This window comes from Curcuma longa, chromosome 5 (genome assembly GCF_044706935.1).
Source record: "Curcuma longa cultivar G26 ecotype Majalengka, Jawa Barat chromosome 5, ITB_CL_G26_1.1, whole genome shotgun sequence".
NCBI classification, from domain to species: Eukaryota; Viridiplantae; Streptophyta; class Magnoliopsida; order Zingiberales; family Zingiberaceae; genus Curcuma; species Curcuma longa.
This window is the reverse complement of record NC_133865.1, coordinates 4,417,057-4,441,135: the sequence shown is the minus strand read 5'-3', so window position 1 is coordinate 4,441,135 and position 24,079 is coordinate 4,417,057. Positions and strand designations below refer to the sequence as shown.

The window sequence follows — 24,079 nt, the reverse complement described above, 5'->3', positions numbered from 1 at the left end:
TGGACAATATCATGCCATTGTGGAGATGTGGTCATCCTTAGGGACCCAACAAGTAGTATATATGAAAAATTATAGGGTTATTTATAAATAAATTTATCCCAATTATTAAAGATTAAGAAGGCTAATTATTTTAATTTAAGGCTAGGTAATTGTGGAATTGAATTTCACTTGCATCTAAACCCATTAAAACCAACCCTACTTAATAGCATCCCATTAGCTAATGAAAGCCCAAACAATCAGCCCTATCTTACTAACCCAATTAAAGAAACCCATAAGCCCAATTTGATAGAGGTTAGTGGGTATGGTTTAAACCCGTTAAACCCGCCCCGCCCGGTAAGAAAAATCATCGCGACTTTTCCTTCCCCACTCCGCGCGCCTCACAACCGCCACGCCGTGACTTCGTCGCGCGCAGCCCGCGTCCCTCGCAGCGGCCGGGTCTGGCGGAACCGCTCACGCCGCGTCCGCAGGAACAAAGTCGGGTAGGCAGGCTTTAAAAGGGCGTGCGAGGAGGGGAGCCGAGCAGCTAACCCTTCTTCCTCTCCTCTCCGTCTCACCGGCGCCCTCAAGAAGTCAACGCTGCCTGAGTTAGCCGTCGATGCCGCGTGGAGACGCTGCTTTGCCGCCACCCTGTCGCCACTTAATTTCCATTGCAGTCAGGGCACACCGCCTGCAACACTAACCCCCGATCGGAACCCAATTTCCTCAACCGAAACCCTACGTGATACCCTATCCGCAACTCTGCATCTCTGACGAATCCTATCGCGGCCCTTCCTCATCCACTGCTACTGCTAGGTATGTGTTCTTTTCAGATGCTTCGCTATTGACCATGGTCTAGACAACCTTCGTCGTTCAGATTCCCTGCATCGGAAGTCGGATCTGATATTCATGGGTGCTGTGGTTGATTATTAGTTATTTTACTTATTAAGGATTTTACGCAATTTCAAAGTAGCATTGTGGATTTTATCTGAGGCTACAGGAAAGTTTAAAAAGAGAAAAAGTATATGAATTATTGATTAATTAAGATTATTAGTTAATTAGTTAATAATTAATAATTAATTGCTTAAATTAATAACCTGATTAGAGGTGATTATCAATTAGGATTAGGTAATGGATAAGTATAGATTTATTAATTGTTTAATGTAGTTTATTAATCGATTTAATTAATGTAGTTAGGTAATTAATCTACAGATTTAATTATTAGTTAATTTGATTAACTAATTAGTAGGTGATTAAGATTAAAGAGGGATTAATTACATAGGTTAAATTGATTAGCCGTTAGAGTAATAAATGATGAGTTGATTTGGGTTAGGGTTAACTCTTGGTCCGATTGAGCGATTAGGTTAGCCTGGGGTTCGGCTAGGGTTTGATCTATTTTAGAATTTAGTATACTAGTTACTTAGTGAGTGTTATATATTGTAATCTGTAGGACTTTGAATTGCGGATCCTGTTATACGGAGAGGTTCCGATTTTGACGTGCGTTACGTTACACCAGGTGGGTACCTTCTATCCTTGGACTCTTAATCTTCCTTGTGTATGAATAAATAAATATTAAATTGATATATGTATATTTATATGTGTATAATTATTTTAAAAGGGGATTAAAATGATCTTTAAAATATTGGAACATGGTTAAAATAATTAAATTATTAAAGGGTAAATAATTGATTTATTTCATGTTCACACATGGGTTCATCTGGGGGATTTAAAATGGGAAAGAGTGTTTTCCAAAATTCAAATAGATATTCTCATGTACTCTGTTGTTGATACTTGTCTTTTTATACTGCTTGATCTTTTATTTCTTATGTTGTTGATATTACATCTGGTTGATACTTATCCTTACCTGCAAACTTGATTGTGATACCTAAATGAATGAATAACATTTAATTTGGTTGAGTTGGTCGTTTAAATCAAATCGTGAAGATACATATTGAGAATGTAACAATAATGAGAATTAATGAAAAAGATATAACGTGAAATGAAATTGATAAATATTGAAAGGTGTTAACTATGAGCCTAGTTTTTATACCAGAGTTATATACCAGAGTACTGAACCGTACACCTGAGTAATGGTGCGAGACGTAGTCCTCGGTCCAGAGCACTTGACCAGCCACATATCGTTGTGGTAGGGCAGAGGCCGCGGTCAGTGTTTATTTGTCTTCCACCGGTGAGGGCTAGAGAGAGAGCTCGTACGTTAGATAACGTATGCGATAATATATTCTGAAGAGGCGCTGTTAGCCTAGATTATGAGATTTTTATTTTCTACTCTGATGATATTGGCTCCCGTTATATTGCTTATGCACCTGTTAACACCGATGATATTAATTATTCATGATGAGATTATATTGATGATAATTTGATATAGCATGATTAAATAACCATGATTGAGAAGCTATCATAACGGATGATAAACGATGATAATTAAGTTGAGATATAAAATTAACATATGAACTGTTACTTGATTTCAATCATTGATATATATATAGATATATACACCTATCATGTATAAATGGAGAACTTTAAAAAGAGCTTAAAATGACATTGAGAATTATGATCTACTCTATTTCCTTAATTAGCTTCTTAAATAAGATTAAATTCATGCACATCTTTCTGATTACCCACTTAACCTTTGGCTAACTATCTACATTCTATGGCTTCTAGTTACAGGCATAGGTTAGTGCACCTTGTTCTTATTTAGACGATAGTAGATAAGGACATCAGAGCTTGGAGTTCTGCCGGACTGCCCCCATCTCACACCAGAAGATCTAGTATGTATTGGTTTCTTAGTCGTAGTTCGATATGGTTGTAATAAATTTGGTCCTATTCAATATGGTTGCACATATCTTTTTATACGCTTATCGTGTTTTCCACTGCGTGGATTTTGCATTTCGTATGAAATTTTGTATATCTAATTTTGGTTTTCTCGTGGTAAAAATTAATATAGTAGACATATGTTGGTTGGTTAGTTTTAGGCCATTGTATCTGCGGTGTGTATGCTTGTGTTTACAGGACGTGTAGTCCTTATTCTGGCCGCATGTGGTCGTGTATTTCTGTTTGTATGCAGGAAAGGTCATTGTTACAGGGGAGATGCTGCCGAAATTTTTCGGACGGCCTCCGGGGTCGTGACAATTTTATTATCACCCGGACGACCTATCATATGTGAATCAAGGTTATCCTTGATTCATATGGTTCTTTCGAAAAATTAGTCTACTAATTTTGGTACCGTTGACCTGTATATCATATGTCCAAAAAATTTTAGTATACTAGGTTAGCCTTGATTCATTACTTGATGCTTATCGTTGACCTTAATCTGATACTTTGACCTTAGTTAGTTGGATGTCTGATACTTGATACCTAGTTTTTGATACTTACAGTTGATACCTTGATCTCATATCGTTGCTTGATTATTAGTTGTTGATACTTAGACTTGAAACTTAATCGGATGCCAATGTCCTGTTTGGCCCCTCAGTTCACTGCTTCGAGGGGGTAACTGGGGAGTGTAGAGTGCGGACAGGGACTTGTATTCAATAATGTCCTATTGTGCGCCCCAGTTCACTGCTCCGAGGGGGGTGACTGGGGATGTAGAGTGCAGATAGTGACCTGTTTTTGAGTATGTCTTGTTTGACTCCTCAGTTCACTGTGCTCTGGGAGAGTGACTGGAGAATGTAGAGTGCGTACAGTGACTTGCATTTATGTCCTGTTGTGCGCCCCACGTTACTGCCCTACGGGGGTGACTGAGGATGTAAAGTGCAGACAGTGACTTGTTGTTTTTGTTTGTGATGTTTACTGCGTTTTTACATGCATTTGTTGGTAGGTTATTATAAAGTTTACTTTATTCATATGTTTATGATTGTTGCACTTATCTACCATGATTGTTGCATTTGTTGCTATATGATTATGAAATTGTTGTTATATGATTGCTGCATTCGTGTGACATGGCATACATGATTAACATATTGTATACTGATTTGCTCTTGTAGTGTTATGTTGAACTGTATACCTGTTGATATCTATGCTTATACTCCTTTAATACCTTGACATATTGTGCACTTTCATTCTAATACCCACTGAGTATTTTTATACTCACCACCCAGACCCTGGGGTTTTCTGTCTCCCCAGGTGGCAGATAGGTTTACTTGGAGCTTGGAGATTGGTCGGCTGCTTACATCTCACATCCGAAGATTTAGTATGTGTTGGCTTATTCATTTTTACTCGTAATTCGATATGTGTTGTATATATAGATTTTTATACACTGACGTTGGTACTTGCGTAGATGTGGTTCTTATCGTATTGTTCCGCTGCACGGATTTTACAATTCATATGGAATTTCGCTTATACGATTTTGGTTTTCTCGTGGTAAGTTAATAGAGTATGCATGTGTTAGTGGTTAGCTGTTGTGGCCGTGTAGGCCTTATACCTTCTATGTCGTGTATATGTATGTGTGTTCATTGGACGTGTTGTCTTTATTTCGGCCGCATGTGGCCGTGTATTTTTGTTTGTATTCAGGAAAATTATCATGGTTACTGGGGAGATGTTGTCAAAATTTTTCGGACGGTCTCCCGGGTCGTGACACTTTCTTCCTTAGAAGAGGGGCATTGAGCTTTCGAAAGGCTCACACTATGTGACATCGGCAGTAATATCTTTTTAAAATTTTGCATGGTAAAACAATTAAATACCTTATCAATATATGTACTTTGACTTAGGTCAAGCAATATGTTATATCTATCTCTATAGATCTTGATGCCTAAAATGTAGGCTGCTTTACCTAAGTTTTTCATTGAGAAATAATTTCCAAATCATGTCTTTACAGACTGCAATATAGGGATATCATTTCTAATGAGAAGTATATCATCTATATACAAGATGAGAAAGATGATTATGCTCCTACTAACCCTTTTGTAGACACAAAAGTTTATTTTCATTCTTGATAAAATCAAAAGCTTTGATTGCATCATCGAATTGAAGATTCCAACTTTTAGAAGTTTGCTTTAATTCACAAATGGACATTTGCAATTTATATATCTTTTCAACATTCTTTGGATCTACAAAACTCTCAAGTTGTATCATGTACACATTCTCAAGTAGATTTCTATTTACAAATACAATTTTGACATTCATCTGCTAGATCTCATAATCATGGTAAACTGCAATAACAAGTATGATCCAAATAGACTTAAGTATCGCAACTAGTGAAAAGATTTTAACATAGTCTATACCATAAACATGCTTGAATCCTTTAGCTACCAATCATCCTTTATAGGTATGCATATGACCATCCTCGACCTCATCATATCCGTCCCCACTTACGCTCTGTTTGGGAGGAGGTGAGGGAAAGGGAGAGAAGGGTAAGGAAGGGGAAAAAGAATATTGGCCCTTGTTTGAGATGGAGTGAGTTAAGGAGGGGAAGGGGAGAGAAGGGTAAGCTTTCCCCTTGCATGCCCATGAATCGACATAATTCCTTACACCCCGATTTGGGGTGTAAGGAAGTGGAAGGAAAATTTAAAAATCATTTATTTCAATTTTATCTTTATATTAAAATATTAATTATTAAAATAATTCATCTATTAGGTTTTGCATCATCGCTCCTCCGTCACAATGCAGCCGTCACATAGAAGCTTCGTGCCCTAACCTTCGTCGCAAATTTATTGGAAGATAAAACTCAAGAGAATAGAGATAGGTAATCATAATCTCCTTCTCCTCCTCTTCCTTTTGCATTATCGCTCTTTATGCTTTAGGTCTTTTTCTTCCTCAAGCCTTCATCTGCATTTTTTCCTTTTTGCCTGGTTACTGTTTATTTCAGTATGCAAAGTTGCGTAGATGTTGAGGCTAGTAGTCTTCCTGAAAACTTCTTATTAGTGTAAAATTTAGATAAGTAATGTCTAAAATTTAGATATGTAGATGTGCAGGCCGAGACGTGAATTTCTTACGAAAGAGAACCTTTTTTTTAGATATGGATGACCACTGTAGGAAATTTGGAAACAGTAGAGTGGGCAAAATGCCACACTTTCTGGGTGGATGAGAGAGTGGTCCCAAAGGATCACGAAGATAGCAACTATAAACTTGCATTTGATGAATTTTTGTCTAAGGTACCAAAATTCTAACAGAAGTATCCTTATTGATTTATGCAAAACATAACTTCCATGTTAGCCATTCTTATTGAGAAATAACTCTTAGGGGGTGTTTGGTTGAGGGTTATCTTTGATAACCTTGGTTATCTGTCCAAGGTTATCAATGATAACCTTGTTTGGTTCAGAGTATCAAGGATTCCTAAGTAATATAGTATTACTGCCACGTCATGCCACATCAGCAAAATGGGTTATAAACCCGGAATCTGATAACCTTAGTAGGGTAAGGTTTTTCTCAATTCCGGGGTTAATAATAAATTTATCCCTAAAATATCCTTTATACATGTATCAAATTACTGCCCTAAAACCATTTTAACCTAACTCCCGAACCGGTCTCATCCTTCTTCGTTTCTGTTCTCCGCGAAGCGGTCGTGAAGGTGGCGGAGGCGGGCGATGGTAACGTTGGAGGCGGTGAGGGCGAGGAGGAGGGGGCTGCGGTGGACGGAGGCAGCGTAGGGGGAGAGGGAGGGGGCTGCTGCGGACGGAGGCAGCGTAGGGGGAGAGGGAGGAGAAGCAGAGGCCCGGGAGCGACGGCGTATTTGGAGGCGGCGGGATGGCGGCGTATTTGGAGGCGGCGATGGCGTATTTAGAGGCGGTGACGAGAGATGAATGAGGCCCGGGAGCGGCGGCGTATTTGGAGGAGGCGACGGGAGATGAAGGAGACGAAATAGGGCTAGTGTCTTTATTTTTATTATATTTTATTTAAAAAAAAAAGAAATCAAAAAATAGCTTTAGTATTATAATAATTTAATCAAAACAGTTAATGACTCTCATCAAAATTTTTGATCAATGTAATTAAATTCGACTCATTTTGATTAAATTTTAATAATTTTAATTAATATTTGAGTAATTTTAATCTTAATATTTTAATCATAATTGAACTATGGGTAATATAGTAAATGTTCAAGTAATGCATTAAAACCTTCAAACAAACAAGGTTTTGTCTCATTACCTAGGATTAAACCAAACAACATTAGGTTATGTTTTATTCTCTATAACCTTGTTTATGTGATTATACTTATTTATCACATAACCAAGGTAATCACGGATAACCCCCAACCAAACGCACCCTTAGGGAGAAAATGTTTAACCAATAATATTTGCGTCTTCTTCTTCATGGTTATTGCTCTTGAATATTGAAGATTATTCATGTTTGGTAGTTTTATGTTGTCTACAAATGTGGAGATTGAATCAAGTAATAATTTGTACATTTTACGTTGGTTAGTCCTTGGCATAAAGATACAAATAATCAAATTTATCTATTTTCTCCACTCACTTTCTTAAACATGGATTAATGATTTGCTTTCTATGACTATTTTCCTCATCTTCAGCATACAAGAAGTCTTTAAATTGATGTGAAGGACTTAAGTATTGTTCTTTCTCTTGTTTCTTCTAAAGTAGCTCATTTGTGATTATATCTTGTAATTGTTCATGGAGCATCATGACTGTGTAACAACTGAACCTACTGTTTCCAAATTTCCTCTAGGTTGGATTTGTAAAAAAAAAGGTTCTCTTTTAGATATGGAGTCACCATTTTGCTCTAAAATATTTCTGTGTGATTCCATACCTACAGTGGTCATCCAACACAGCGATTACCATGCGGGCGTGAATGCTCAATAACTTTTATGATCATACTCAACATATATTGTTTGATGCTTCTGCAATGACTTGGTTTTAGATTATGAAAGTAGGTCTCCATTGGTTTTGTCTTTCTAAAAATAAATGGGTATGAACTGTCTCACAAAATATTTTCTTGAATTTTTTTACTTTTTATTTAACAATATGAATATCTTGTATGATATTAATTTATTTTTTTCATTTATTTGATTATAGATAAGTGATCAAAATGATAAACATAATGATTTCATTAAGTTGCATCGTATGCATCAACTCGCATCGACACAAGTTGTTTGTTTAGTTGTGGCTTGGTATGCGCGAAATAGGGACAAACAAAATAATCAAATTCCTCGTCTTGTACTATTAGAAGGGGAACATGTACGAAATGAATTAATGACAAAATTGCTAACTAATGATCAATGTCATAGTATAATTAGAATGAGTCCTTCTGCATTTGTGGGATTGTGTAATCTTTTAGTAAAAAAAGGTGGTTTATGACCTACCACAAGAATTACTGTAGAAGAACAAGTAGCAAAATCACTCTATTTGCTAGGTCACAATGTTACAAATCATGAACTTTTCTTTTTCTATCGATCGGGAGAAACAGTGAGTCGTCATTTCCATAATATTTTAAGAGCTATAATGGAGTTGGAGGATAAATTTCTCAAACAGCTAGATAGGTCACAAGTTCATTCAAAAATCTTTACTAGCAATCGTTTCTACTCATTTTTTAAGGTAAAAGTATTATTCTTATATTTTGACTAGTACAGATTAATGTCTATATATTCATAATTATCAATAATTTAAATATGGTATATCAGGATTGTGTTGGAGCAATAGATGGAACACATATTCATGTTAAAGTTTCTCCCTTTGATGCCCCAAAGTTTCATGGTAGAAAGGATTTTCCAACACAAAATGTTTTAGCAGCATGCACATTTGATCTGAAATTCACTTATGTTTCAGCCGGGTGGGAAGGGACAACATTCGACTCAAGAATAATAAAAAATACATTAACCAGACAAGAGTGTCTTAAAATCCTAGAAGGTAAATCAAATGAAATATATTGTGATTAGACTTTCCTTGCTTTTACAATTTAATAACATATTTTTTTAGGAAAATACTATCTTGTTGACGCTGGATTCATGTTGAAAAGTGGTCTTATTACACCATATCGAGAAGAACATTATCATTTGAAAGAATATAGCCGCAATCCACCACGAAATGCTCGGGAGTTATTTAATCTTTGACATTCTTCCTTGCGCAATGCAATTGAAAGAGCTTTTGGAGTTCTTAAGAAGAGATTTGCTATTATAGGAAGTTCAACAGAGTCAAATTATGGAATTAAAACTCAAAAAGAAATTATTCTCTGTTGTTGTATTTTGCACAATTATTTGATTAATGTTGATCCAGATGAGGGATTGCTTGCCGAGGTTGATGCTGAACTTAATAATAATAGTGATCATCAAGAAGAAAATCATAGTAATAGAGATGACAATAAAGATGCAAGAAGGGAAGAATTGATTAGGGATTCCATAGTTGCGACTATGTGGTTAGATTATAATATGTGATATTTATGTTAATTTGTTTATCTTGTGGTTTTGGACAAATTTTCTTGTAATTGGATGATTGTGAATGTTGACATTTTAATTTATTATGTTACTTGAATGTTATGTCATATGACTATTTATGTGATTCTATGTTTGATTGTTACTCTATTTTAATTTTTAAGGATGCCAAAAAAGAAGGACCGGCAAAGTGAAAATGCAAATGCAAGCAAGGTGAATAATCAGTGTGTTTGGAATAAAGTAATGGATGATGCTCTTATTGATGTATATTTGAACCAACATAATATAGGCAACAGGGTTGGCGGAACCTTTACTACACATGCATTTGAAAATATTGTGAATGAATTGAAAGAAAAATTTTCTGACAAATTTATCGATAAGGATAAGGTTCAAAATCGCATGAACATATTAAAAGAGGCTGGTTTCCATGTTATGATATATTCAAAAATGTTATGAGTGGTTTTGCATGGGATCCATCATAGAATTCTTCAGTGTTGAACCTGAAGTTTGGCAACAACTAATTGAGGTATGTATGCATTTAAAAAATATATTTGATTTTCTTTTGTGATACTATCTATGAATGAATGTTTGATACAATTATATTGTAATTTGTAGATCAAACCAGCAGCTGCCGAATGGAAGAGCAAGCCTATTCGAAATTATGAAAAGTTAGTTTAATTATATGGGAAAGATAGGGATACAGGACAACATGCCAACACTGCGTCAGAAATGTGAAAGAGAAGAACTAGTATGAAAGTGGAGAATAATATTGGTGAAAATCAATTCGAAACCATTGATGAAGTTGAATTTATGATATCTCAATAAAAAATCCATTTGGATAATTCAAATGCAATTAATGAGGATGTTCAAATTCCAACTCCTAGTTTTGAACCAACTAAATCTCAAGCTAACTCTTTTGCTGAAGTATCATTAAAGAACAAGAGTGCAAAGAAAGGTAAAGTTGATGATGACAGTATAAGCAAAGCAATTGACCATGTAGCTCAAGCCATTATGAGTTCAACACATGAAATGGTTAAGTCAAATGAACTTCCCATTCTTGAGAATGAAGTGTGGAGTTTGTTGACTCAATTAGGTGTTGAGCAATATAGAATTTCTAAATGCTATTTGTATCTTATTCAACGTTCGAAGATGTTGAGAGCTTTACTTGGATGCCCTTTGGAATATAGCAAAAATTTATTATTTCAAATGATGGATGGAGAGAATCTACTGCATGATTAGTTTGTTACTTGTTAGATGATATATATTTAGATATTATGTAATATGCATTTGGATGCTATATACTTGGATGATTTTGGATGTTTGGTAAAGTATTATTATTTAATGTAAGACTTGTTACTTGATGATTTTGAATGTTTATTAGTTTTAGATTTTTACATGAGTAAATTTTTATAAAAATATATGTAAAAATATTGATTTATAAATGTGTATATAATAATTCCTTAACGTTACCTTATTATTTCCACTATCAAGTTCTTGGAGGGATGTTGTAATAGATTGGTATGTGGTTGATGATGTTGAGGGCAAAAATCTCATTGTGATTTTTTTATTCCAGAATGAATGAGCTGTTCCATTAAGAGGTAGCTCATGCTGGTTAGTACCTCAACTAGAATTTTGCCTAAAAAAGTTTAACAACTAGCCTTGAATGAAATAATATAATGAAATGATTAGATGAACAACATGAAACCTAATGTTTCAAGTAACCATGAATGAAATAATCAAATTAACAACATGAAACCCAATGATACATTTACATGAACATATTTGTCGATACATTTAAGAAAAAAACAGCAAGCAATTCAGATAAAAGAAGAGAGAGTCTATCCTAAACAACTAAAGGATAAACAATCTGGAAACTTAAAGTAGATTTAGCACATGGCAAGCAAACCTGCTTTGAAGGCCAAAATATTTGACAACAACTGTACAAGCAGCAGCAGCAGCAGCAGCAATTTGAACACAAGTCGATCGGCATGTATCCGTATCACACCGGTTGTAAGGAGGAAGACGTCAGGGATTCGGAGATTTGGGATAATGGCCCTTGCTGTTGGGCAAGCTCGTGGATGTCCCTTACAATGTCAAAAACTGCATCAGGTTGAGTCAGTTTCAGGGCATTTTCTAACATTTTCTTGAGCTCCTCAGAGTCGGAGCTAAACCAACGAGCTACGAGAGTAGCTGTTTGCTTTGAGCTTTTGGAGAATACCCCGACTCCATTTTCAACGACGACGTAAGGGACGTTGCCAACCTCCTACAAGACAGAACATAGATTTTGGAATGAATTCCTCGATTGTTAAAACAAAGATACTTTTCTAAAGATTAGCTTATATTGTTTACTAATGACTGTTGGCTAAGAATAAGGAATAGATCACACATCGTGTAGCTCCTACACCGTGACGATCGCTTGGCTAGCATCTAAATCTGATGGGGAAGTGAATACTTCTCCAATTATTTAAAATTTGTGGTGCAAAAACTTAATGCATTTAGGAAGTAAATGGCATGAATGAGTTGTTTCATTGGGAGGTAGCTCATGCTAGTTAGTACATGATTTGTTCATCCTATAGAAAGAAAAAAAAAATATTTATCAATTTCCAAATTATTGAAAGATAAAGGGTGGATTTAGTTTGTAATTTTGATTGACGAACTCATTGAACGAATAGTTATCAAGGCATTAGACAAAATAAAATGCCTAACGAATAGTTATTTCCAAATTATTGTAGAGTAAGGATATTTTTATAATTTTATATATTTAACCTTCATTCCCTTTCTCTTCCTCCCAAACAATGTAACACATGTTACGTTGAACCTTCCCTTCCTCTCAAACAAGAAAAATATAAATACTTCTCTTTCCATTCCTTTCCCTCCCTTCCCCTTCCGTTAATGAACTTTCCCTCACCTCATCCAAACAGAGCGTTAGGAGTCCATTGATAGTTATTATGAATATTCATAAACACAACACCACATGTGAATGGAGCAACAATTATATGAGTATCAAACTTGATCCCCTAGATGTTCTTCTATATACGCGTAACATTCAACGAGCGAAGAAACCTATAATTACTGTCGAATATCTAATATTTCATTAATGTTGATATGGAGATGCTCTTTCGACGACTATATAAATATTCCTAAAAAGACACGTATCAAGAGGATTATTGATCTCCTTTTTCTTTCCTATCTTCGCTACTTTCATCTTCCCCTGACCTTTTGTGCTAACTTATGCATTGGAATGACTCCATTGAACTTCCTTAATACCCATTCTAATCTCTATTTAAGTATTGCAGATCTTCTAGTACCTTCTTTGTTCTCAACCACTCATTCTATTTGTAGTCAAAGTCAACAATATTGCCTCCTTAGCAATCTTTTAGATAGAAATAATATATATAACTTTTATCATCTATTAATTAGGTCAGGTAGGTTATAATTTCCATCCCAAATAATGGTCTTACAAATTCATAATACTTCACAATACGATCGATTTGTTCATGGTTTTATTATTGCAATCAGAAAGAAATGAAGCAACGGAATATAATAGACCTTTTATGATTCAATTTGCGATCATAAAGAAATTAATTAGCAACTGTTAACGATCAAAGGTACACTAATATTCCAAACTCTCCTCTGATCGATGGTTCTTCATCACCAAAAGTCAGCACATGCAGCAGACTCTCCTCCGATGCCGATCGCTAGCTGTTCGTGGTCACACTCGGCGGCCGGCGAGCGCTCTCATATCGTCCGAATGCTTCTTGACGACCGCACCCACCGAGGGATCCTGCGGCAGCACAATCCCAAAACCGTCATCGTAATTCTCCATGCCCTCCGGGAAGAGTTGCCAAAACAGTCCACCCCCCAAAGAGTAGCTAACATTGGCGATCCTGTAAACGGTGTCGTACACCGCAGAGTAGAAGGCGTTCCGCATCTGCTCGGAGAAGTCCGCGTCCTTTCTCGACTTCCCGAACTCCCCCAGCACCAGCGGCTTCTGCAACACTTTCATCGAGTCGTCGGAATGGCTCCACAGATACTGCCTCAGGAACTCTGTTTGGTTTTCCTCGCTCAGTCCTGGCAGCCTGCACTCCGATCGAGCATTAATTATATAGTTAACCAAGCATGAAGCATTTCATATATATATACCATGAATCTGGGTAGACATGGATGCTGGAAAAGTCTATCTCGTTGACTTGGTGAGCAGTGATGAAGTCAGTGCCCAACTGATTTGCATTAGGGTTGTATCGTTGGATCTTGTCGGGGGTGGAACTTCCATAGAAGCCCTCCATCCCTGTCCCAAGGAGGTGCTTGTCGTCTATGGACTTGGTGTACGTCGCCATCTCTTCGATCCAAGCCTACGATCGAAGATCATATACATCCATTATCATTAATACAGTGTTTGGATCAATGGAGGAGGAGGTACGCACAGTGACTGTTCGACCGGAGACGTCGACTTCGCAACGGGGCTCGTTCATGAGCTCCCAAGCCATGATCGTAGGATCATCTTTGTAGGCTATGCTGGTGTAAGTATTCACTCTCGTTAGCATTTTCTGCAAATTGATTAAAACTAATTAACTTTATAATTTTCTGCAAATTAAGTAATTAATCAATACCTGTACATGATTCTTGAAGTATTCCTTGATGGTGGGATTGGTGTAGAAATCATCGTCAGTCGATACATTTGCACCTGCATTGCGAGCCCATTCCAGGTACTGTGCTCTGCCTCCGAGTTCCTTGTAGTTGTTCACCAGGGTCATGATCAGACGAAACCCTTGTTTTTGAGCCTCCGATACGACGAAGTCGAGAGCCTGCATGAAATTCCATGCATTCGATCGATCGATCTTAATTATGTGGTAATTATTATTCTTTTAATATTTTAGAATTAATGATCGATCGTATATACTTTGAAGACGTGTTCGTCGTAAACACCCGGCGACACCTGAAGCGCCCCCTCGCCGCCGTCTTTGAAGGCCATGGTCCGGCAGACGGAGAGCCCCGCGGCGGCCGCCTCCCGGAACGCCGTAGCGACCCTGCTGGCCTCCGGAGACGGCGGCGTCGCCGCTTCGATCATCAGCCAGTAAGCGTTGAAGCCGTTGAAGAGGAACACCGACCCGTCCGCCACCAACTGGTTGCCCTTTCTCTCCACGAACGCAGTCGCCGGAGTCGTAAATCCGGCGCCGGCTATGGCCAAGAACACAAGCAGATAGTAACGATATGAGGCCATTTCGTTTAATGGGTTCGATCGATCGATAAAAATTGTGACTATATATACAGAGAATGATAAATTTAGTTTAAGGAGATCGTAATGAAAATTGATTTCTTGCCGCAGAAAAAAAAAAGTAGAAATGGAACGAGAATAAAATATAGAATTGCACAATCTAATCAATCAATTAATACATCATACGTTTAGTAATTAGTATGATGGTAGTCATGGAAAGAAAAGTGTGAATTAAAATGAAATAAGTAAATCGAGATTAAAAAATCATTAATTACGTGCTTTACTATCTTTATTCTTGAATGGAATAATTAATCAATCCATTAAATAAAGTTTAGGACCAGAAATTAAGGCAAGTGTAGTAAATTCTGAAGGAGAAAATGGAAGGAATTAAAGAGAGGAGAATAATTAATCAAGTTGTCATTCTCTCTAATTTCATTTATTTTGATGCATTATATCGATTGAATTTATTGTATCTTTGATCATACTTTTTTTTACTGAAAATATGTTAGTAATTTATCAAATAGAAATTTATAATATTTTATTATGGAGAAAAAAAAGTTGAACTATTGGTTAGTTAGGTCTGATTCTCAATTTATTTTCTTCAAAATTATTTTTTTTTATCTATTTAATTATTAGTCATATAATTCAAACTTTTGTTATGAAATAAGAATTCAAGAGTTTTGTATTGATTGAAATTGTATTCAAATTATATATTTTATTTTCCTTAATATTGGATAATTATTGAATTTGTTTATTTGTGTATGTTGGAATTAATTAAGGTGCGTATCAGATAACTTTGGAAAAAATAATAATTTAAATCAACTTGTAATCCATAAGTTTGCATTACTTAATTCGATCCAAGTCTCAACGTTGAGATCATTCTTTGTTTTTATAAGAACAATTTATTAAATATTTAAACATTTTTATTTGCAATAATTGATTGCTTTATTCATAATTATTTTATTGGGAAGTATATTTGTTTAGTCGAATGATTAATGAATAAATATTGTTTGAATAATTTGAAATGTATACATAGTTGTAATTGATCTTTGTTAAATTCAGGTGGAGCTTTTATTATAATTAATTTACTTGAGTTTTAAAATTTTTGGTAGGTGTACCTCAGTATTGTTGATTTTTTAAAAATGATTAAAATGTTTTTAAAAATTGTTAAATAAAAATAGATTCTGAAACGTGTTTTAATTGCGAATAAAATTTTAAAATAATATTCATTATATGAACATGAATTTTATAACATAAAAATATATAAACTTTGACAAAAGTCTCCATTTTCGGTCGGGTGCAATGCATCTATAATCAATAATAAACGAGACGCACAATGGTTTTTTTAATGAAATGAGAAATTTAAAAAATATTAGAATGTTGACTGTCGGACATGAAATAATATTTATTTTCAGATTTATGGTTAATAATTTTTTTTTATAAAATACAATCGGTCTAATCAGATGGTCAAAATTAAATATTTAAAATAATAATAAATTTTGATTGTGGATACGTGTACGATTGATGAAGTGTCGATATACAATTCACTACGTCCCTTTAATTAAATTAAACATGAAATGAAGATTTTAAAAATAAAATATAATTTAAAAAAATTTAAAAAGTGTCATCAGATTTTAAAAATTGTTCATTAATTTTAGAATCTTACTAATTATGATCAAATCTTTCTCCTAAATATAGCCGTCCATTTGGATTGAATCCATTGGATTGATCCACCATGTCCCATCAAGTAATTTAAGTAGATTGAGTTAAAATTTTATCAATCAAGATGGATTCAAATGGGTTGACCCGCTTAGGCCCGCGATCAGCATGGATTGCCCCACGATTCACTTGGGTTGGCCCCAGGTTGAGACAACAACAACAACAACAACCAAGCCTTATCCCACTAAGTGGGGTCGGCTATATGGATCCTTTTACGCCATTGAGCTCTATCTCCTATTATATCATCATTTATATTTAAATAAATTTTATCTTGTTTTATTGTTACTAAGCAAGTCTTTTTTGGTCTCCCTAAGCACTGCGTTGATATGCGTATTTGTCATAGTTTCACACCGCCTAACTGGAGCATTTATCGGTCGTCTAAGTACATGTCCGTACCACCTTAAACGTGTCTCACGGAGTTTTCCCTCAATAGATGCAACTCCAACTTTATTCTTAATGCTCTCATTTCTTATTCTGTCCATCTTCGTATGTCCACACATCCATCTTAACATCCTCATCTCCCACACTCTCATCTTTTGCTCATGTGCTCGAGTCATAGCCCAACATTCAGCGTCATATAACATGGCAGGTCTAATTGCCGTTTTATAGAACTTTCCTTTAAGTTTTAGAGGCACTTTACGATCACATAAAACACCTGATGTTCTCCTCACTTCAACCATCCTGTTTGCATTCTATGTAAGACATCTCTCTCAATCCCTCCATCGGCTTGCAAAAATGATCCTAAATATTTAAAATTTTCAGATTCCCAGACAACTTATCATCTCCTATTTTAATACTTGTTTCATTACGTTCAATATTGCTAAACTTAAATTCCATATATTATGTCTTTACTCTACTAAGCCTAAAACCTTTCTCTTCTAGTGTTTCTCGCCCAAGATTCTAATTTAGCATTTACTCACTCACGTGTCTCATCTACCAATACAATATCATCTGCAAACAACATGCACCATGGTACGGTATCTTGAATGTGTCCAGTAAGTTCATCCATGATTAGTGTAAAAAGATAAGGACTTAGAGCTAAGCATTTGATGTAACCTTATCTTTATTGGAAATGCTTCAGTTAATCCGCCTGAAGTCTTCACTCTAATCGTTACTTCCTCATACATATCCTTAATTAGGTCAATATATACTACGCTAACACCCCTCTTTTCTAGAATCCTCCATATAATTTCCCTTGGGACTCTATCATAAGTTTTTTCTAAATTAACAAATATCATATGCAGATCTTGCTTTTGCCCCTGATACTTTTCAATTAGTTGCTTTGGCCCCAGGTTGAGAAAGTTTATTTATTTATTTTAAATTTTAAAATTAAAATAGAAAACTCAATAGATTAGTAGGTTTAATCCGTCTAAATCATAATTCAAATTTACGAATGTCAACTTAATCAATTTAAACTATAATCAAACTTAAAATTTTTAATATTTTAAATATTTTTTAATTTTTTAATAGATCCATTGATTGACCCGCTTAACTCGTAATCCGTTTTAAATTGGATTGGATTGGAGATTTCTAAACCATCAAATTGATGGGTTGACCTACCTTGCCCTCTAATATGATGGATTTTTAATANGATTTTGAATGTTTATTAGTTTTAGATTTTACATCGTAAATTTTTATAAAAATATATGTAAAAATATTGATTTATAAATGTGTATATAATAATTCCTTAACGTTACCTTATTATTTCCACTATCCAGTTCTTGGAGGGATGTTGTAATAGATTAGTATGTGGTTGATGATGTTGAGGGCAAAAATCTCATTGTGATTTTTTTATTCCAGAATGAATGAGATGTTCCATTAAGAGGTAGCTCATGCTGGTTAGTACCTCAATTATAATTTTGCCTAAAAAAGTTTAACAACTAGCCTTGAATGAAATAATATAATGAAATGATTAGATGAACAACATGAAACCTAATGTTTCAAGTAACCATGAATGAAATAATCAAATTAACAACATGAAACCCAATGATACATTTACATGAACATATTTGTCGATACATTTAAGAAAAAAAAACAGCAAGCAATTCAGATAAAAGAAGAGAGAGTCTGTCCTAAACAACTAAAGGATAAACAATCTAGAAACTTAAAGCAGATTTAGCATATGGCAAGCAAACCTGCTTTGAAGGCCAAAATATTTGACAACAACTATACAAGCAGCAACAGCAGCAATTTGAACACAAGTCGATCGGCATGTATCCGTATCACACCGGTTGCAAGGAGGAAGACGTCAGGGATTCGGAGATTTGGGATAATGGCCCTTGCTGTTGGGCGAGCTCGTGGATGTCCCTTACAATGTCAAAAACTGCATCAGGTTGGCCAGTTTCAGGGCATTTTCTGACATTTTCTTGAGCTTCTCAGAGTCGAAGCTAAACCAGCGAGCTACGAGAGTTGCTGTTTGCTTTGAGCTTTTGGAGAATACCCCGATTCCATTTTCAACGATGTAAGGGACGTTGCCAACCTCCTACAAGACAGAACATAGATTTTGGAATGAATTCCTCGATTGTTAAAACAAAGATACTCTTCTAAAGATTAGCTTATATTGTTTACTAATGACTGTTGGCTAAGAATGAGGAATGGATCACACATCGTGTAGCTCCTACACCATGACGATCGCTTGGCTAGCATCTAAATCTGATGGGGAAGTGAATACTTCTCCAATTATTTAAAATTTGTGGTGCAAAAACTTAATGCATTTAGGAAGTAAATGACATGAATGAGTTGTTCCATTGGGAGGTAGCTCATGCGGGTTAGTACATGATTTGTTCATCCTATAGAAAGAAAAAAAATCATTTATCAATTTCCAAATTATTGAAAGATAAAGGGTGGATTTAGTTTGTAATTTTGATTGACGAACTCATTGAACGAATAGTTATCAAGGCATTAGACAAAATAAAATGTCTAACGAATAGTTGTTTCCAAATTATTGTAGAGTAAGGATATTTTTATAATTTTATATATTTAACCTTCATTCCCTTTCTCTTCCTCCCAAACAAGGTAACACATGTTACGTTAATGAACCTTCTCTTCCTCTCAAACAAGAAAAATATAAATACTTCTCTTCCCATTCCTTTCCCTTCCTTCCCCTTCCTTCCCCTTCCGTTAATGAACCTTCCCTCACCCCATCCAAACAGAGCGTTAGGAGTCCATTGATGGTTATTATGAATATTCATAAACACAACACCACATGTGAATGGAGCAATAATTATATGAGTATCAAACTTGATCCCCTAGATGTTTTCCTATGTACGCGTAACATTCAACGAGCGGAGAAACCTATAATTACTGTCGGATATCTAATCTTTCATTAATGTTGATATGGAGATGCTCTTTCGACGACTATATAAATATTCCTAAAAAGACACGTATCAAGAGGATTATTGATCTCCTTTTTCTTTCCTATTTTCGCTACTTTCATCTTCCCCTGACCTTGTGTGCTAACTTAAGCATTGGAATGACTCTATTGAACTTTCTTAATATCGATTCTAATCTCTATTTAAGTGTTACAGATCTTCTAGTACCTTCTTTGTTCTCAACCACTCATTCTATTTGTAGTCAAAGTCAACAATATTGTCTCCTTAGCAATCTCTTAGACAGAAATAATATATATAACTTTTATCATCTATTAATTAGGTCAGGTAGATTATAATTTCCATCCCAAATAATGGTCTTACAAATTCATAATACTTCTGACAATACGATCGATTATATTTGTTCATGGTTTTATTATTGCAATCAGAAAGAAATGAAGCAACGGAATAGACCTTTTATGATTCAATTTGCGATCATAAAGAAATTAATTAGCAACTGTTAACGATCAAAGGTACACTAATATTCCAAACTCTCCTCTGATCGATGGTTCTTCATCACCAAAAGTCAGCACATGCAGCAGACTCTCCTCCGATGCCGATCGCTAGCTGTTCGTGGTCACACTCGGCGGCCGGCGAGCGCTCTCATATCGTCCGAATGCTTCTTGACGACCGCGCCCACCGAGGGATCCTGCGGCAGCACAATCCCAAAACCGTCATCGTAGTTCTCCATGCCCTCCGGGAAGAGTTGCCAAAACAGTCCACCCCCCAAAGAGTAGCTAACATTGGCGATCCTGTAAACGGTGTCGTACACCGCAGAGTAGAAGGCGTTCCGCATCTGCTCGGAGAAGTCCGCGTCCTTTCTCGACTTCCCGAACTCCCCCAGCACCAGCGGCTTCTGCAACACTTTCATCGAGTCGTCGGAATGGCTCCACAGATACTGCCTCAGGAACTCTGTTTGGTTTTCCTCGCTCAGTCCTGGCAGCCTGCACTCCGAGCATTAATTATATAGTTAACCAAGCATGAAGCATTTCATATATACCATGAATCTGGGTAGACATGGATGCTGGAAAAGTCTATCTCGTCGACTTGGTGAGCAGTGATGAAGTCAGTGCCCAACTGATTTGCATTAGGGTTGTATCGTTGGATCTTGTCCGGGGTGGAACTTCCATAGAAGCCCTCCATCCCTGTCCCGAGGAGGTGCTTGTTGTCTATGGACTTGGTGTATGTCGCCATCTCTTGGATCCAAGCCTACCATCGAAGATCATATACATCCATTATCATTAATACAGTGTTTGGATTAATCGAGGAGGAGGTACGCACGGTAACTGTTCGACCGGAGACGTCGACTTCGCAACGGGGCTCGTTCATGAGCTCCCAAGCCATGATCGTAGGATCATCTTTGTAGGCTATGTTGGTGTAAGTATTCACCCTCGTTAGCATTTTCTGCAAATTGATTAAAACTAATTAACTTTATTGTTTTCTGCAAATTAAGTAATTAATCAATACCTGTACATGATTCTTGAAGTATTCCTTGATGGTGGGATTGGTGTAGAAATCATCGTCAGTCGATACATTTGCACCTGCAGTGCGAGCCCATTCCACGTACTGTGCTCTGCCGCCGAGTTCCTTGTAGTTGTTCACCAGCGTCATGATCAGACGAAACCCTTGTTTTTGAGCCTCCGATACAACGAAGTCGAGAGCCTGCATGCATTCGATCGATCGATCTTAATTATGTGGTAATTATTATTCTTTTAATATTTTAGAATTAATGATCGATCGTATATACTTTGAAGACGTGTTCGTCGTAAACACCCGGCGACACCTGAAGCGCTCCTTCGCCGCCGTCTTTGAAGGCCATGGTCCGGCAGACGGAGAGCCCCGCGGCGGCCGCCTCCCGGAACGCCGTAGCGACCCTGCTGGCCTCCGGAGACGGCGGCGTCGCCGCTTCGATCATCAGCCAGTAAGCGTTGAAGCCGTTGAAAAGGAACACCGAGCCGTCCGCCACCAGCTGGTTTCCCTTTCTCTCCACGAACGCAGTCGCCGGAGTCGTCAATCCGGCGCCGGCTATGGCCAAGAACACAAGCAGATAGCAACGATATGAGGAGAGCACACAGTATCCGGCCATTTCGTTTAATTGGTTCTTCGATCGATCGATAAAAATTGTGACTATATATACAGAGCATGAATGATAAATTTAGTTTATGGAGATCGTAATGAAAATTGATTTCTTGCCGCAGAAAAAAAAAGTAGAAATGGAACGAGAATAAAATATAGAATTGCACAATCTAATCAATTAATACTTCATACGTTTAGTAATTAGTATGATGGTAGTCATGGAAAGAGTGTGAATTAAAATAAAATAAGTAAATCGAGATTAAAAAATCATTAGTTACGTGCTTTACTATCTTTATTCTTGAATGAAATAATTAATTAATCCATTAAATAAAGTTTAGGACCAGAAATTAAGGCAAGTGTAGTAAATTCTGAAGGAGAAAATGGAAGGAATTAAAGAGAGGAGAATAATTAATCAAGTTGTCATTCTCTCTAATTTAATTTATTTTGATGCATTATATCGATTGAATTTATTGTATCTTTGATCATACTTTTTTTTACTGAAAATATGTTAGTAATTTATCAAATCGAGATTTATAATATTTTATTATGGAGAAAAAAAATTGAACTAATGGTTAGTTAGGTCTGATTCTCAATTTATTTTCTTCAAAAATATTTGATTTTTTATCTGCATTTTTATTAGTCATATAATTCAAACTTTTGTTATGAAATAAGAATTATAGAGTTGTCTTTATTGATTGAAATTGTATTCAAATTATATATTTTATTTTCCTTAATATTGGATAATTATTGAATTTGTTTATTTGTGTATGTTGGAATTAATTAAGGTGCGTATCAGATAACTTTGGAAAAAATAATAATTTAAATCAACTTGTAATCCATAAGTTTGCATTACTTAATTCGATCCAAGTCTCAACGTTGAGATCATTCTTTGTTTTTATAAGAATAATTTATTAAATATTTAAACATTTTTATTTCCAATAATTGATTGCTTTATTCATAATTATTTTATTGGGAAGTATATTTGTTTAGTCGAATGATTAATGAATAAATATTGTTTGAATAATTTGAAATGTATACATAGTTGTAATTGATCTTTGTTAAATTCAGGTGGAGCTTTTATTATAATTAATTTACTTGAGTTTTAAAATTTTTGGTAGGTGTACCTCAGTATTGTTGATTTTTTAAAAATGATTAAAATGTTTTTAAAAATTGTTAAATAAAAATAGATTCTGAAACGTGTTTTAATTGCGAATAAAATTTTAAAATAATATTCATTATATGAACATGAATTTTATAACATAAAAATATATAAACTTTGACAAAAGTCTCCATTATTTCGGTCGGGTGCAATGCATCTATAATCAATAATAAACGAGACGCACAATGGTTTTTTTAATGAAATGAGAAATTTAAATTTAGAATGTTGACTGTCGGACATGAAATAATATTTATTTTCAGATTTATGGTTAATAATTTTTTTTTATAAAATACAATCGGTCTAATCAGATGGTCAAAATTAAATATTTAAAATAATAATAAATTTTGATTGTGGATACGTGTACGATTGATGAAGTGTCGATATACAATTCACTACGTCCCTTTAATTAAATTAAACATGAAATGAGGATTTTAAAAATAAATATAATTTTAAAAAATTTAAAAAGTGTCATCAGATTTTAAAAATTGTTCATTAATTTTAGAATCTTACTGATTATGATCCGTACCTTTCTCTTAGATATAGCCGTCCATTTGGATTGAATCCATTGGATTGATCCACCATGTCCCATCAAGTAATTTAAGTAGATTGAGTTAAAATTTTATCAATCAAGATGGATTCAAATGGGTTGACCCGCTTAGGCCCGCGATCAGCATGGATTGCCCCACGATTCACTTGGGTTGGCCCCAGGTTGAGACAACAACAACAACAACAACCAAGCCTTATCCCACTAAGTGGGGTCGGCTATATGGATCCTTTTACGCCATTGAGCTCTATCTCCTATTATATCATCATTTATATTTAAATAAATTTTATCTTGTTTTATTGTTGCTAACCAAGTCTTTTTTGGTCTACCTCGCCCTCGTTTGATATGCGTATTTGTCATAGTTTCACACCGCCTAACTGGAGCATTTATCGGTCGTCTAAGTACATGTCCGTACCACCTTAAACGTGTCTCACGGAGTTTTTTCTCAATAGATGCAACTCCAACTTTCTCTCTAATGCTCTCATTTCTTATTCTGTCCATCTTCGTTTGTCCACACATCCATCTTAACATCCTCATCTCCGCAACTCTCATCTTTTGCTCATGTGCTCGAGTCATAGCCCAACATTCAGCGTCATATAACATGGCAGATCTAACTGCCGTTTTATAGAACTTTCCTTTAAGTTTTAGAGACACTTTATGATCACATAAAACACCTGAGGCTCTCCTCCAC

The 24,079-nt window shown here is 35.6% G+C and overlaps 2 protein-coding genes across 2 annotated transcripts; both read right to left on the bottom strand.

Moving 5' to 3' along the window:
* Positions 1 to 11,306: 11,306 nt before the first annotated feature.
* On the bottom strand, positions 11,307 to 14,528 carry LOC141829740 (mannan endo-1,4-beta-mannosidase 1-like). The gene is made up of 6 exons (XM_074717261.1): positions 14,208 to 14,528; positions 13,918 to 14,112; positions 13,732 to 13,854; positions 13,451 to 13,659; positions 13,026 to 13,386; positions 11,307 to 11,570 (listed from the first exon to the last, which is right to left on the bottom strand). The coding sequence occupies exons 1-6, from the start codon at positions 14,526 to 14,528 to the stop codon at positions 11,307 to 11,309; spliced, it is 1,473 nt and encodes a 490-aa protein (XP_074573362.1).
* Positions 14,529 to 18,549: 4,021 nt separating this feature from the next.
* Positions 18,550 to 21,695, bottom strand: LOC141829738 (mannan endo-1,4-beta-mannosidase 1-like). The gene is made up of 6 exons (XM_074717260.1): positions 21,357 to 21,695; positions 21,077 to 21,271; positions 20,891 to 21,013; positions 20,610 to 20,818; positions 20,193 to 20,553; positions 18,550 to 18,723 (listed from the first exon to the last, which is right to left on the bottom strand). The coding sequence occupies exons 1-6, from the start codon at positions 21,693 to 21,695 to the stop codon at positions 18,550 to 18,552; spliced, it is 1,401 nt and encodes a 466-aa protein (XP_074573361.1).
* Positions 21,696 to 24,079: the final 2,384 nt, after the last annotated feature.